Here is a 16,580-nt window from a genome sequence, read left to right as displayed (position 1 = left end):
ATTGTAGCTGACAACTCCTTCTACCATAAGGTAAAGATTGTCGGACAGAACCATCTCTAGATCTGTTCTGATATTGTGAAGCAAACTCCCTCAGGAACTAAGGGCCCTCACAAATCCCACCTCCTTCCACTTCCAGGGCAAGGCATGCTTCTTCAAGCTGCCTTCTCTAACATAGACACACAGCAGCATGCACATTTAAAAACACCCAAAGACCTTCCAAAACAGATGTTAGTCATGTTGCTTATTGCAGGGGGTGGAGGATACTCAGCTACTACAGTATTGTGATGTGGGTGGTATAGGAACCTATACAGAACCGGCCCTCATGGTTGTAAAGAAAAGCTTGGAAAGTGAAGAGTGTGGGACCTAAGGGCTCAGAAAACAGAAGGCAAATCAGATCCCACACTTAAAAACTCCTCATGAATTTTAAACCAATCTCATGATTTTTGGGGAGCTGTTGTTTTGTGCTGTACATATGACTCCTGTGCCCCCTCTGTATTCTCTTCCTTTTCCCCCTCCGCCGCCCCCCTCTGCCGGCAAGATTCGCTCCCGTGCTGGGCTGGCCACCTGGGCTTCGGCGGGGGCTGGCTGCAGGACTCAGGAAGATGCCTCAGTCAGCCCTTTGCGTTTGGAAACCGAACAGCGGGCAGGAATCGAAACCGAAAGCGGCCGGCTGGGGAAGTTTAAAAGCGCCGTGCGCGTCCCCTGCTCAGCAGAACCTCGGAGGCACGGAGCGGGGCACCCCGGAGAGGCGTACCCAGGCCACCAGCCTGCCCCTAGCCGGCCCGCACCGACCCCGAGAGAAGCGCAAAGGCTGAGGGTTAGCTACACCCTTCCAGCAAGGGCCGGGCGCAGGGGGGGAACCGCATCCACCCGTCCCCGTCCAAGCGGCTAGGACCTGAGCCCCAGAGAAGCGCAGGGAACCTCCCCCTTCCCTGGCCACTAGGGACTCCTGGAGCAGGGGGGAGCGCCGTGACCTCAGCCCTGCCACGGTGACTCCGGGCGCAGGAGAGATGGCGGCCCTATCGCCCGACGAGCAGTTCCGCTATCTGCTCTCCTGCTTCAGGGCCCGGCTCACACAGTCCATACGGGTGGCACCGGTGCTGGACCGCCTGGTCACGCTGAGCCTGCAGGAGAAGGAGCGGATCCGGGCGGTCGCTGCGCAGCAGGGCGACCCGCAGGCGGCTGAGGAGCTGCTGGACGCGGTGGCGCGGGGCTGCCAGCAGCAGGGCTGGATCCAGCAGTTTGTCACGGCGCTGCAGCAGGGGGGCAGCGACCTGGCCGCCTGCTACGTGAACCCCAGCCTGAGCGAGCTGCCCTCCCCGGCAGAGGAGGCCGAGCACGACCTGTGTGTGCACCTGGTGCAGCTGCTCTATAGCACCCTGGTGGACAAGCTGAAGAGCCTGCAGGTCCTCAACAAGTGTGTGGAGAAGGGACTCTTCCAGGGCGATGACCGGGAGCGGGTAGGTAGCGCTGCCCCCTCCACCCCCGGTGCTGGGCCTGGCCGCGGAGCTGCTGCATTTCCACACACCCCTTTAACCCACAGAGCTGGGAGAGGCAGCTGCCGTGGCATTGTTTGCCCGGCAGCAGGGGTGCGGGGCAGGATTCCCGGGCAGGGGGGTCGAGCCTCATCGTCTCCCTGTCAAAGGAAAGCCTCACCCAGGCCGAGCGCTGCTCGCCTGATTCCCGCCCCGCCGCAGCAGCCGTTCGCAGGGGAGAAACGCTGCATCTGGGATTCCTTCCCTCCCTCCCCGGGCGGCGAGCCCAGGAGAGAAGTACAGGAATGGGCCTTCCCGGCCTCTGGTCCCACGGCCCACAAGCCGTCAGGTGACCTGGGTGGCGAAAACGCCTCTGCAGAACTGAACTTCCTCTCCCATTGCTCATAACTGGCGCTTGTACAACATAGGGTGACCAGACAGCAAATGTGAAAAATCGGATCAGGGTGGTGGGTAATAGGAGCCTATATAAGAAAAAGACCCCAAAATCGGGACTGTCCCTATAAAATCGGACATCATGTTTGCTCTCCTATTTCCTGCTCTCCTATTCCTGCTGCCCCCCACCCCATAATTGTTAATTTTGTGCCTTTTTTTTTTCTTGCTGTGTCTTGTGCTTGGAACAGCCCCTCTCTGATAATACACCTGATGGCCATCTTTTCATACAAATTCCTCCTCAGAATATGTCTGCTATATCTTTTAACAATAATCCACTAACCAATGAATCTCTCTGTGTATGGTAAAAAAGGTACCATTTTGAGGTTGGAATTTTTTGGGTTCTCTGGTATCTATTATGAGTGATTGGCTTACATAGATTGTAAGCCTTTTGAGGTGAAAACCATGGCTTGGTCTACACTACAGAGTTAGGTTAAGGTAAGGCAGCTTATGTGGACCTAATTAAGTCAGTGTCTACACTAGAATGCTACTTCCCTGGAAGTAAGTGGCCTACTACACCAACATAATACCAACCTCCACAAGAGGTGCACCGCTTATGTCAGTGTAATTAGGGCGATGCAGGGTCTGTGCAGACATTGCCTTATTTACATTGACTCTTGGCTGTTGTTCTTGTCAGTTTCAGGGCTCAAAGCAGAAGTGGGGCTCTCAGCTAAAGCTGTGAAACTGACAAGAATGTCAATTTCACTGCTGGTATGCTCCATGCTATGAAATTGAGCTCTTCACTGGGCTCCAGCTATGAGCCCCCTCTGGCTGTCAGTGCCCCATACTTGGCTATTAGTGCCCCTCAATGCCCCACTTAAGTCGTTGCCAGCGCTCCTGGTGAGGGCACGCACCACCAGCAGAAGGAGTGTAGTGCGAACACCAATACCTGACTGAATTACTGTGGTGGCTGTATGTCAACCTAAATTGTCAACCTAATTTTGTAGTGTAGACAAGCCCCCAGTCTTTACTCTCTAAATTGTACAGTTCTGTGCACACTGTGCTAAATAAATAAGTGTGGATTTTATGGCCAGTGGTCTCATAAATATGGGAAATACTGTGTATGGTTTGGGAACTCAACAAATGATCTGAACCTGACAGCTACAGAGAAGTTCAGTTGCGTTCTTTTAATAGGTTTGCTTTTGCCTGTTTATCAGTTGACGAATTACTTAAATCACTAGACTGAGCATCAGGAGCTCTGCAACTGACTTCCTGGGAAACCTTGCACAAGTCGCTTAATTCCTCCACATCTGTAAAATGGGGATAATACCTCCTTTGATTGTCTTGTCTGCTTAAGCAGTAATTTAAGAAAGTATCCTCATTTTTTGGCAACCATCTGCCTTGAAAGACAGTGTAAGCACCAAAGCAGAACAGTTATTATGTGTTATGCTGTAGCATTGCAAGTAGCTATTTCTCAAGCTACAGTCCTTGCCACAGATAAAGCACAGGGTGGGAGGATGGCACACTGCTAGGTGTAGCAGTGTGGGACTCACCCCTGCGGCACCTCCTGCTGGTCTCTGTTGGGAATTAGCTCTGCCAGCCTTGGAGCGCCTTCTGCAGGACGGTGATCTGCCTTGCCGCTGGCCCCGTGTTCCTCCCAGGACTCCGGTGCCCCTTTTCTCTGGCTGCTGCCCCCTGGCAGTAACCCCTCAGTCTTACAGTCTCCCCTCCCTGGGGAACCCCCACCCACTATCCCCACCTCGCCTCAGTATACGGCTACTGCCAGTCATTGTCTAGCCTCCACGCCTTGGGGCAGACTGCAGTATCAGCCTACTCATCACTGGCAAGGTTGGGTTTGGACCTACTGCCTTTGCCTACTCCTGGACTGCCCTCTGCAACCACCAGTACCTTTTAGCCCAATGCTAGGCCCCAGCCTGGGGCTTTCCAGGCTGGAGCTCCCCAGCTCCTCTGCCTTTCCCCAGCCCTACTCCACTCAGGTACCCTGTCTCTAGATCCCTGAAGCCAGGCCCTTCTCTCTCTGATTGCAGAAAGACACTTTTTCTGGGCCTCTGGCTCACAGCCTTTTATAGGGACCAGCTGGGCCTGATTGGGGCATAGCCCAGCTGTGGCTGCTTTTCCCTGCCACAGCCCTCTCCCTGGCTGTTTTAAGCCTTTCAGGGCAGGGACAGGGTAACCACCCCACTACACAGGACTTCAGTACCAGGACCTCCTCCGGACCTGGAAACTGTTCTCAGCGACCAGGTCCATGGTGGCCACCGAAGGGGCTGATCTCCTCGCAGAGCCCCTGCTACACAATCCCCAGCTCCGTGTGCAGGTGGTGGAGTCCCCCTCGGTGCACCAGAGGTTGGTCCTGACAGAAATCACCAGAGTCGGAGACCTCCTGGATTACGAAAGGGAGACTGGATGGATCCTCTGACCCTTGCTTGGCGTATGGGGCTTTCCAGGCCTTGTACTCTCCGGCGCGTACTTCGGGAGGTGAGGGCTGCTTTGCCGCCCGCTGCTCGGGCCTACCTCGACCGGGTCCTGCACGAGGGCGAGCCCCGCCCACCCTCTACTCCGGACCTTTTCATCGGGCCCGTACCCCGTGGACCCAACCGCCCCCCCACGCCCTTTCTCTGTGAGCCGGCTACACGATCTGCAGCCGGTCCACTTCCAAACCGTGCCAAGGAAACACCTACACACGCTCATGCTCCACACCCTTCACTTCCTCACCCTTGTGTCCCGCCCTGCTCCTGCCACCTCTAGAGGGTGAGAAGCCCCGGTGGGCCAGCCTATACTCCACCCTGGTCCCGAGGCCCGCCGGGGATATCAGCTGGCGGCTCCTTCACGGGGCCGTGAGCACGGGCGTGTATTTGGCGCGGTTTACCCCTGTCCCAGACACCTGCCCCTTCTGCGGCGTGAGGGAGACCCTGGCTCACATTTACTTGGAGTGCGCCAGGTTGCAGCCCCTATACCGGCTCCTCAAGAATATTCTGTTATGTTTCTGGCTGCACTTTTCCCCTCACCTCCTTATCTATGCACTCCCCAGCTGTGGCCCCACAAAGACACGGAACCTCCTGGTCAACCTCCTCCTGGCTCTGGCTAAAACGGCCATCTATGCAACCAAGGAGAGAAGGTTGGCCAATGGAGACTCCTGTGACTGTGGGGCCTGTTTCAGATCCCCTGTCCATTCATGTATCCAGGCAGAGTTCCTCTGGGCGGCATCCACTGGCTCCCTTGACGCCTTTAAGGAGCAGTGGGCACTGTCTGGGGTTCTCTGCGTGGTGTCCCCGTCAGGTTTCCTTCTTTTGATCCTCTGACCTCACTCCCATCCCTGTTATCTCATTAGTTGTCCCCCGAAATCAGTTGGGTTTCAGGTCCTGTAGATCTTCCCCTTAGGCTGGGGGGGGGATCCTTTAGCAGGAAGCCCGCTCACTTCCTGGAACCCAATAGGTACATAGAACTTCACCTCTTTAACTCCCTGGTGCAGCCCTCTAGCGTAGCTGCATCTTCCCAGCTTGCGGTGTTGATGCTGAAAGTTTTCACGTCCCTCTTGCAAATGTCCTTGAACCTGAACCTAGGTTGTCCCAGTGGCCTTGGAGCATCTGCAAGTTCTCTGTACAGGAGATCCTTTGGAATGTGTTCATCCAGTGAAGATAACTAAGCCAATGGAGACATCTGTGTTGGATTATAATGATTAGACTTGGCAATTTTGCTTTCTCAATTATTTTGGTGTGAGGAACTTTGGTTTCTTACTTGATACTTAGAACACGGCAAAGACTGCAGGTGTGGAAAGTATTTAGCTTTTTCTCATGACTACTTTAAGCAGTCCAGGTCTCACCACCATACTGCAGCGTGCTCAGAATGCACATTTAGTGGACCCATATTTTGGTGTTCAATATTAATTTCCCATTATCCCACATACATTTGCTCAGCTGCCCAAATGTGGTGCCTGCCTTCCATATGTGAGAATTAACCTTGTCATCTTGAGATAAGATATCTGATACAGTTGATCTCAGAAAGCAGAACTTGTGTACAACTTCTAGTGTGGTGCTAGCTATTAAAACTTTTGGTGCAGTCAACACCCCTTGTGTCAGAATCATTGTCTTCTTTAGACTGTTGGTTAGTCCAAATTCATCATAAGCTAGTGCAAAGCTACAGTAGAACCTCAGAGTTACGAACACCTCAGGAATACAATTATGGTTGTACTTTCAAAATTTTACAACTGAACATTGACTTAAGATGGCTGAAACTTTACTATGCGGAAGAAAAATGCTCCTTTTCCTTTATTTTTAGTAGTTTACGTTTAACACAGTACTGTACTGTATTTGGGTTTTTTTTGTCTCTGCTGCTGCCTGATTGCCTACTTCCAAATGAAGTGTGTGGTTGACTGGTCAGTTCGTGACTCTGGTGTTCGTAAATCTGAGGTTCTACTATATTCAAAGTTGCTGGCGCGCCTCTTCGCCATGTATGACAAGTACTCCATCATCAGCTAAAAGAAGTTCTCTTGTAAGCAGGTGTTTAATTTTGCTAGATGCGCAATGTTGTAGAGTTTTCTATCTGATCTTGTATGGTGATGTACACCCTCAGTTTGCTAGGTGAAAAAGCATGACAAAGCGGCAGAGACAAGAATATACCAAAGAGTGTTGCTGCCAGAACACATCCCTGTTTGACACCATTGCAGATTTCAAAGCTATCAGAGTGATCACCATCAGACTGAACTGTAATCTTCATGTGATCTGACTGAGGAGGATTTGGGGGCAACCAATTCTCTCTAGCAAATGGAAAAGGCCCTTTCTGCTAGCTCGCGCAAAAGCCTTTGTAAGATCTACAGATGGGGCTGGGGAAAAGAAAGGAAAAGAGTAACGTTAGACATTATGATTAACTTTCACCCACCGAGCTAAAATGCATACATTGTTCCATATAAGCAATTGCTTTAGTTGCAATGGAGATGTTATACAACCGTAAATGGGAAGAAATATGGCCCCCCGACTGTGAAAGAGGAGTGGAGGTCCATGTGATCCATCTCTCAGTTAAGGGGAGGGGTGTGTGTGCGTGCACGTGCATGCCACAGAATGTGGTCATACCATGGGTTCAGCCTGCAGCCAGTAGGATCTGCAACTTCAGTACCTCTTTATTTCAGCCTTTATTTATACCACCTACCTTAAAATATACCACTGGTCAGATGGTTGCAAAGAAATCATTGTTTGATGCCGGACCTCACAAACTAAGGCCTGGTCTACACTGGGAGGGTGGGGGGGAAATCGATCTAAGATACACAACTTCAGCTACAAGACTAGCATAGCTGAAGTCGACGTATTTTAGATCGACTTAGAATCACTTACTTCACGTCCTCGCGGCGTGGGATCGACGGCCACCGCTCCCCCGTCGACGTTGATTCCACCTCTCGCCGAGCTGGACTTCAGCAGTCGATGGGAGAGCGATCGGGGATCGATTTATTGCGTCTACACTACACTCACCTGTTTTGTATTTTTATCTATATCTGTATGTATTCAGACTTCAAGAAAAAAAAAACAGTTCTGTACATTTTGTCTTTACTATGTTGTTTAAGCCTTTTTTTAAAAAAAATTGTTCTGAGGTTTTAATCTTACTTTGAGGATTTGTTTTCTCCTTCTATTTTAACCAGATCTTAGCTGCAACTGAAAATCGTGGAGATAGGGAAGGTGCACGGGAGTTGTTAAGTAGAATAATAAAGAAGAAAGATTGGTTCTCTCAATTTTTGGCTGTCCTGCGTGAAACTAAGCATGGAGACCTTGCAGATGAACTAAGTGGAAATGTACCAGGTAATTGTTATTTTACTAGTTTAAATTATGACTTTTCGCCAGCTTTGCTTTCTGTGCCTGTACTAAGTCTTTGGGCCCAATTCCAGAGTTCACTTCAGTGGGACTACTTATTTAAGGATTACTTATATAAAGGTGTCAGGATAAGGCTCTTAATTTCTTACTTACTGACTGACTTTTCAACACATAACCAGACAAATGACAAATTTAATGAAGATTAACTACTTAAAAATTAAGTAGTTAATTAATCATAGCCTTACCTGTGGCTACCCCTCTGATACTTAAAAATTATAATTCAGTTGCATATTTTCCAGCCAACTTTTATTAACTTTGTTTTGAATACAGTATTTTTAAAATCCATGTAATTTTCAGCACAAAGGCATTCTGAAAATTGTTTTTGATAAACACAAACAGACAGTTTCAGGTTTCTTGCACAACAGAAAGGTTTTTGTCTCCCTAAGAACCCCTAGTTACAAATGCATGAACTCTTGAAGATCTCCTATATGGGTAAGACAATCAGAGGTTTCAGATGTTAAATACATTAGAGTAAACAAATCATTCACTCATGTAAATGACAAAATTGAGAGGGCTTTAGTGTTTCAGCTGCTATTAACTATTCATACCACCACAGAACGATTGTCATGTTTTAAGATCATCCTTTCCAGATTGCTGACCAGGATTCTTCAACAGCTAAAAAAGAAGCAGCAGCTCAGATATCTGTTCCAGGATTTAGATCAGTACTCAGCACATGCTGGGACATTTTAGAAGTTTTTGGGACTTTTAGAAGTTTAGTATCAGATTTGTTAAGTCTCCTGTTCAGCCAGGAAGGTCCTGTTTTTTCATCAGTTTTTTGAACTGTCCCCCCATGGCAGCTTCAGCTTCCCCGTTTGAAGAGCTGAGGAGACACTGGCTCAGGGGGTTTGTCTATAGTTAGCACATAGGACTTCACCAGGTAAGGCTATGATTAGAATCTTCTAGGCCTCTAAGGGGCATCTCCCTACTAATAGCAGGAAGCAGCCAGATCCCCCTCTCAGCCCAGGGCAAGCAGCAGCTAGTATCAGGGACTAGCAACCCAACCACAGTCCTCCACCCAGTACAGGACAGGTTGCAACCAGGACAGAGCATCAAGGAGTCAACCCAGGTTGATGCCAGAGCCAGCTAGCAGCATATTTGTTCCTGTGTTCCTAAAGTTCATTCCATGCAGCAGCTTTGTCTGACTTAACTTCTAACTTGCTGTCATTTATGTAAACAATGTAATGCATATTCCTCAAATATGTACATTAGAGTATTAAGTTGTTTGTGTACAAACTGCAGATTTCTGAACCTTCAGCTTTAACGTTGCTCTGTGCAGGGTAAAAAGTTGAAAAAGGCTGTTATTCAGTGCACTGTTGAGGCCAGGTCTACACTACACACTTTGGTATAACTACATCGCTCAGTAGTGTGAAAAATCCACACCCCTGAGCAACACTGTTATACTAACTTTAACCCACAATGTGTACACAGCACTATGTCAGCAGGAGAGCTTCTTCCGCCAACATAGCTACCGCCTTTCCCACGATTTGAGGACTTCAATAACTCAGACATAGGTTAGGGGTTTGTTACAGGAGTGGGTGGGTGAGATTCTGTGGCCTGCGTTGTGCAGGAGGTCAGACTAGATGACCATAATGGTCCCTTCTGACCTTAGTCTATGAGGTGGAGTTACTAAGCCAATGGGAGAGCTCTCTCCCATCGGCTTAGAGCATCTTCACCAGAAGCACTACAGCTGCATTGGTGCAGCTGCACAGTTGCAAGTTTATCGTGTAGACCTGCCCTGAGTCTTAGCGCTTTAATTCAGTAACCTGGGCTAATGCAGGCCTCAACAAGACATTACATAGAATAGCATGCAGCAAGTCCATCATGCGGTTATCACCAAAAAATTAATATTTTCCCATGTCAGGAATGCTGTGTGCATGTAGGATATGGTGAGAGTGGATGATGGACCCTCTGAGGGGTTGACCTGCCCACCTTTTTGTATATGTCTCCACAATTGTAAGGACATCCAGCACTCTAAAAGGCCCTCTGTCGTTGGTGTGTAGTCAAGAACATTGTAAGAAAAAGAGGTGGCAAAATTTTGTCTCTGCTCTCTGATCCCAAATGACTTGTTAATGGAAAATGGCTTCTTGAAGTTGTATGCAGAAAAAGACAAGGTGTGAAAAAAACCTCAAAATAAGAGAAATTTAGTAATTCAATAATCCTGCAAAACAAGGCCACTTTTTAAAAACAAAAATTTTAATAAATGAACAAAAGTGGAAAACCCTGGAGTGCAGTTTTCTCCAGTGCTTCTGTGTAGAGCACTCATATGTAATTTATCAAACTGCTTTGTTATTACTGACGAATATTCCAACTTTTATGCATTCGGTGTACCCACACTGAAAACTAAAAGTACCGCAAGGGTTGAGTCTAAAAGAGGGATGGTCTTTGCATTGAAAAGAATGCAGAACAATGACAGAACATTGTTAGGCCAAACCCTCTATTATGTTTTCTGGATTTATGGACCCACATTATAACACAGGATGAATCCTGCTCGCCTTTATGTCCATGCAACTCCATTGACTTCAGCAAGGATATACAAATATAATAGAAAGCAGAATCTGGCAGAATTTTATTTTCAGACCTAAACAGATCAAACATTTTTGTTTTTTCCCCCCTAGAAATGGTGGCAGTAAGTATTATAAACACAGCGAGTCCAATTTTCCAGTGTAGGTATCTGAAGAAATCATCTAAATCCTATATTTTGACCCTCAGGTCAACACTTAGGACATTTACGCCCCTATGTGCTGACTCAGACGTGCAAATATGAGATTAGACTTTCTGTTTAGTTGCCTGTGTTTGGAGAGTGGGCTGCACGTTTCAGTGAAAACAGCTTGTTTTGTGATGCAGTTCAAATTCTATTACTTTTCTAGAAACAGAAAACAAAGAAAATGGGATCAAGCAGCCAGCTACTACAGATGAGGACATGGAAGCTGAAGAGCCGTTGGCCTCTGAAGTGGGGGAGGAGCTGAAGCAGAGTGATGAAATGAATGATAGTCTGGCCAGTGAGAGCATTATATTAGGAACATCTTTTGAAGACGCTTCTGTAGTTTCAGGTAATGTAATAATGAGTACTTTGTTTTAGCATGTCACATGACATGACAAAACTTCAGGAATTAGGAGTAGCTGAAACCAAGATCTGTAAAATATCAGAGATAGATTTGTTTCAAGTAAGTTCTCTGTAGGCTAGAAATTTCAGTTTACTGAATGTATGCTATTAGCACTGCTAAGGGCATAAGTGAAAAGGAGAAAGTACACCCTGGTGGAAGTGGTAAATTCCCACCCTACTCCCCACTGCATATTTACAGTAATATAAACAACTGCTTATCCACTTTGGGCCAAATTCTGCAGCCTTTGTTCTGTCCTTAGGTAAAACTGTCACTTGAATTCAATGAGAGATGCAGTGGGCTAAGGCATGACTAAAAACTGCCACACTTTAACTGATTAAACACAACTGGAGAAAAATCTCCCTTAAGGCATCAGTAGGGGGTCCAGGAACCATTTTGCTTGCACAAGACAGAATGGCTCAGGGGGACCTGTGCCAAAGCAATCTGCAGCACTCCTACCTGCTGTTCTCATGGAGCAGGGGTCACTCCCATGGAACCAGTGCAGGTTTACAGTGAACATACAGGATTTGCTACTTTAGCATGGCCTTCGTGCTTTGCTCACGTTTGATAAAAAGAGCATCAGTATTTGTCTTCCTCCTGTTTGTAATAAAATATTTTAAAACTATTTGAAAACTAGTGTTAAGATGTTGTTTGAATAAATGTATAATTCTCATATAGGTTCAACAATTATCACAGATTTCAGGTTAAATCAGGCCAGGTCTACATTAGAAAAGGTTTGCTTGTATGGTTATACTACTATAACTATACTGGAAAACCCTCCTGATGTTGGGGCAGCTTGTACTGGCAAAAGTACTTTTATGCTAGTATAATTGTGTCTCCACTAGGGCTTTTGCCAGTAATTGTCTAACAGCTTTTTAAGGGCAAATGTTTTCTTTACACCAAAAACAACATAATCAAACTTAACTTATCATGTACAAACACAGAATCAGAAATAACATTTTTAATTACTTATATTCCCATTGTTTATGTGAATTCATTTTTGAAAAATGTGCCTTGAACCATAAATAGCAGCAGTACAGATCCATATGGGATCCGATGATTCAAACATATGCTTGTGATCTTGGAAGACTTTCACATCTGTTACAGGTTCAGATAGAGCCCATGTTGATAGTAATGATAATGGTCAAAATAAATCCTGCCTGCCTTGCTCCATATGTGCTGATCCAAACAGGGATTTTAATGGAGCTTCTCATATGATTAAGGCAAAGAGGGATTTGGCTCTGAAAACTGTAACCCTTGGATAAGGGTAACAAGACAGCTACTTTTTTGTTCAACATAATATAAACAATATATCACAAAGTGTTTGTTTTAAAGTAACTGGTAGATTGATACCTACTGTGACAAAGTTCCTCCTCTATCTTGGTGGGTCCTGCACTTATTGGCGGATTTTCTTGCCTCAGAGATTCACCATGTGGGTTGGGGAACAGCCCAGAGACCTTCCCCTCTGGAAGAACCCACAGTCCAGGTCAATTGGGAGGTTTGGGGGGAACCCAGGCCCGCCCTCTACTCCGGGTTCCAGCCCAGGGCCCTGTGAACTGCAGCTGTCTATAGTGCCTCCTGTAACAGCTGCATGACAGCCACAACTCCCTGGGCTACTTCCCCATGGCCTCCTCCAAACACCTTCCTTATTCTCACCACAGGACCTTCCTCCTGGTGTCTGATAACGCTTGTGCTCCTCAGTCCTCCAGCGGCACACCCTCTTGCTCCCAGCTCCTCACACTCCCACCACAAACTGAAGTGAGCTCCTTTTTAAAACCCAGGTGCCCTGATTAGCCTGCCTTAATTGATTCTAGCAGCTTCTTCTTAATTGGCTCCAGGCGTTCTAATTAGCCTGCCTGCCTTAACTGGTTCTAGCAGGTTCCTGATTACTCTAGTGCAGCCCCTGCTCTGGTCACTCAGGGAACAGAAAACTACTCATCCAGTGACCAGTATATTTGCCCTCTACCAGACTCCTGTACCCCACTGGTCTGGGTCTGTCACACTACATAAAAAACATGCCAAGTACTGAACTGATCAGATTGAACTCCATTTCACTCTTAGGGTATGCCTACACTGGAAACTTCAAAGTGCTGCCATGGGAACGCTCCCACGGCAGCGCTTTGAAGTGCGAACGTGGTCGCACGCAAGCTCTCTCCCAGCGCTCCTGATAATCCACCTCCATGAGTGGATTAGCTCCGAGCGCTGAGAGTGCAGTTTCCAGTGCTCGGAGCCTGTCTACACTAGTGCTTTAAAGTTGAAAAATCACCCCCCTGAGCCAGCAAGTTAGAGCGCTATAAAAGGTAAGTGTAGACAAGCCCTAAGTAAGGGTCTTTCTAGAACAGGGCCCGGACGCAACGACATTCCCTGAGCCTGGTTATGTTTCCATGCAGAGTTAGCCTTTGCTCTTTTCTGGCTGTTGCCCCTAACCTCCCTTCCATCCACACACAACAACCGCTCACTTTAGTGGTGATTTTAATCTGGGCTATCTGACCCAGATGAGGGTGTGGGTTAGAGCCTGGGTTTCGCTTTCACTCAGGCTGGTAAACCACCGACTTCGCAATGAGGACACAGGCTGAATCACTTGAGTGGTGATAGTTTTCCAGTGTCTGCCCTTGGTTCCTTCCCATGTTCCCAGAAAGACAGACAAATTCTCCCATAATTAATTGGAAAAGAATCATAGAGCAGCTCTGTTTAGTGCAGCACAGAGAACATGGGATGTGCCCCCAGAAGTCCTCGTGACTCATACCTGGTGAGTGCAGCACCAGTCATGACCCAGTAACCTCGAGTAGGGCTTTGCATTGTAGCATCTCTCATCCAGTCTCCTTAAAAACACTTTCAGTTTTGTTTGACAAGATCTATTTTCCATACAGTTATGTTGATTGACATTAATTATGCTATAGAAAGATAAGTTCTATAAGACACTTTCATAGGGATGGAGAATGGGGAAGTAGCTACTGTACCCTGTTTTCCACTCCACCTTCCCCTCCACACACATATTGGAACCTATAGATCCAAGTTTTGCACTATGGGCCAGATTTTCAAAAGTAATTTGCACCCAGCTGCTCCCATTGTGACATATGGCCATTGAGTGTTGAGCTCTTTTGAAAATCCAACCTTACATCTGAGTTCACTATAAATTGATTCCACTGCATTCATTTTAAAAAGGAAGGTTTCAAATATGTCTTACAAATGATTCTCTGATTCCCTCATGTTAGAAATGCCTCACATTGTTTTAATATTGCAGTCCAGCTAATTAGGTTTACAAGATTGTTTACATTTTGATTTCAATACTTTCTCCATTATGTTTGTCCATGTGTTCCACATTTTAGGTGTATTTCCCAGTATAATGTAGCACGAGGGGGTGCTCTTTTCCATTTTATCAAAAGCACAAGGGACCTTATTCTCCACTGTCTTGCACTACATGTGCAATCATTTCTGTCTGTGCAAAGTGGGTGTAAAAGGCTTTGTAAGGAGCAGTGAAGAGTAGGGCACAACAAGCACTCTGAGGGAAGGATAACAAGGCTGATGAAAACGGTCGAAATATCAGCCTTTTTGTTTTGATCATTTGGGGAAGGTATACTTTTTTTTAAAGTAATTTATGAAAATGACCACAATTTTAAAATAGACAATGTTACTCTTCTTTCACCTGAAAAACCCTCTTTCATTTTGGAAAATGAGTTCTCTTTCATTTCTCTTCTAATGGATTCTCTTGAGGGAGGGTTTTATACTGTAGCTTGCGATTTAAATGTTAGCACAGAGAATATATTAACATTTTTTTAGGACCAGGTTTTGGTGCTGCCCTTAGGGTTGTGCCAGAAAATCTACACCCATAGTGGAGCAGCTGATCTCTTCACTGGGAATGTAGAGCCTTTCTTGTCCGGTCACTCATTAGAAGTTAGACCAGATTATAGTGGCCATTTTGAACGCCTGAATGGAGTGGTTGGTAGACTCACTCCAGGCCCCAGTGACAGGTGTTCACATCACAAAGCAGCCATCAGTGCTTGTGCCCTTGGTGGTGGTCTCATCAGAGAGGACAGATCAAGAGTAGATATTGATGGTGGCTCTCCAGGACAAAGTTAATGATTGCTCTGCAGTTGCCTCTATTTTATTTGTTCTGTGGACAAATAAGAGGATTAATTTCTGGTATCAGCCACCTTTCAAGGGCACTAAAACTTGCTTTAAAGAGAGCAAGACCAAGCTGTCATGTAGTCCCTGGCTTGGGACATGCTGACCATGAAACAGATTACTTCTCCCCCCACACATTTCTCACCAGTATGCTTGTATCATATATTTAAAAGGTACCATTCTCAGAAGCAAGTGTAACTTCTCTTTATCCAGGAAGTGCTAGATCTCATTTTTTTAACAGAAGCTTTTATTATTAATGATCATTTTGTTATGTGGATTATTTGTTGACTACAGCAGGACACATGTATATGAGTAATAATGGATTATTCATTACTACCTATTAGTAGGTTTTCAATGGCCAGGTGTTCTACTGCCTTGCATCTTGTGTAGTCATTTAAACCTGTGCAAAGTAGATGCACACACTACCCTCTGAACTTGGTAGTTTTCTACACTTGCTTTGCACTCACTTTGCACAGATGGAAATAACATAAAAAAGCTGCAAGGCAGTAGGGAATCAGGTCATGTGGGCTAGATGTTTCAGAAAAGTTCTTCATCCATTTAGACACCAAAATAGTTGAGCCTTTTTGAAAATCTGACCATACTGTCAAGCTTATAATTTAATTCTGCCATATCGTTGTCCTCCAGCAGAGGGCGTGCTAAACATTGAAATGAGTCTGTCATACCAGAGATTTTTATTGCAGTGTTCAAGTCTTCTAGCAGGTATAACATAATTGTCACTTTCTAGTTTTATTTGGAAATTGTTTAGTAGGTTAAATGTTACCTCTTTGCCGTTAAATGACATGAAAAGACTTTTTTTAGTTGTGCTACTTAAAAGGCACCAATGTAAAATTCATTTCTGGTTGATTTTTTTTTTTTTTTGCTTGCTTGTTTGTTTTTAAATCTACTATAGATACAAATAATACCTAAGATTACATTGGCTGAAAAAGAGTAGAAGGGAACATTTTTTTTTCCTTTTTTCAGTTTTCATACTTTATTCGTTTGGCAGCAGTTGGTATATAGTCGTTTTAAATTTTTTTCCTTTTATAGCTATTGTTAGTCAGTGTCCCTACTCTTCCATGCAGAAACAGATAGGTACGAAATATGATTGTTAAAATACCCCCTTCCCCCCCCCCCCCAAAAAAAAAGCCAGGGGGATTCAGGGGCACGTGTAGTATCAAATTGCGTTAAACACAGTTTCAGAAACTTCATGTTAGATTTCATGTTGAAGGAGTCTCTTTAACATTTTTGGGGGGAAAATACACTTGCCTTAACAAGTTGTAGTATGATTACAACCACAAAGTACATTTAATTGCTACGGCCCTGATCCTGCAAACACTTGAGTACATGCCTCTATTAGAGTAGCAATGACATTATTTTCAGGAGTCAAGGAAAATGAGATGAACTATTAACAATCTTCGGTATAACTTGTATGCTATAACTGTAAGTCGGTGGTGTTGTGTGCTGTGCTTTAGCCATGTTTCACCTCAGTGGTAACCAAAGTGATATGGCCAGATATAAGTGTAGTCAATAGAGTGCTTTCGGACCCTGTGGAACAATCAGGGCCGGCTCCAGGGCTTTTGCCGCCCCAAGCGGCAAAAAAAAAAAAAAAAAAA

At 45.9% G+C, this 16,580-nt stretch overlaps 1 protein-coding gene across 1 annotated transcript in view; it reads left to right on the top strand.

The window, feature by feature from the left end:
- The first annotated feature begins 753 nt into the window (after positions 1-753).
- Positions 754-16,580, top strand: part of IFIH1 (interferon induced with helicase C domain 1) — a 39,920-nt gene continuing 24,093 nt past the window's right edge. The window contains exons 1-3 of the mRNA XM_024204183.2: positions 754-1,460; positions 7,513-7,669; positions 10,609-10,791. Coding sequence (XP_024059951.2) covers positions 1,011-1,460; positions 7,513-7,669; positions 10,609-10,791 — 790 coding nt within the window. The 5' untranslated portion in view covers positions 754-1,010. The remainder of the gene's footprint in view (positions 1,461-7,512; positions 7,670-10,608; positions 10,792-16,580) is intronic.

This window comes from Terrapene carolina, unplaced genomic scaffold, assembly GCF_002925995.2.
Source record: "Terrapene carolina triunguis isolate 2854851 unplaced genomic scaffold, T_m_triunguis-2.0 Scaffold62, whole genome shotgun sequence".
Lineage (NCBI taxonomy): Eukaryota > Metazoa > Chordata > Testudines > Emydidae > Terrapene > Terrapene triunguis.
The sequence above is the reverse complement of the archived record's forward strand: the minus strand, read 5'-3'. Positions and strand labels throughout refer to the sequence as shown.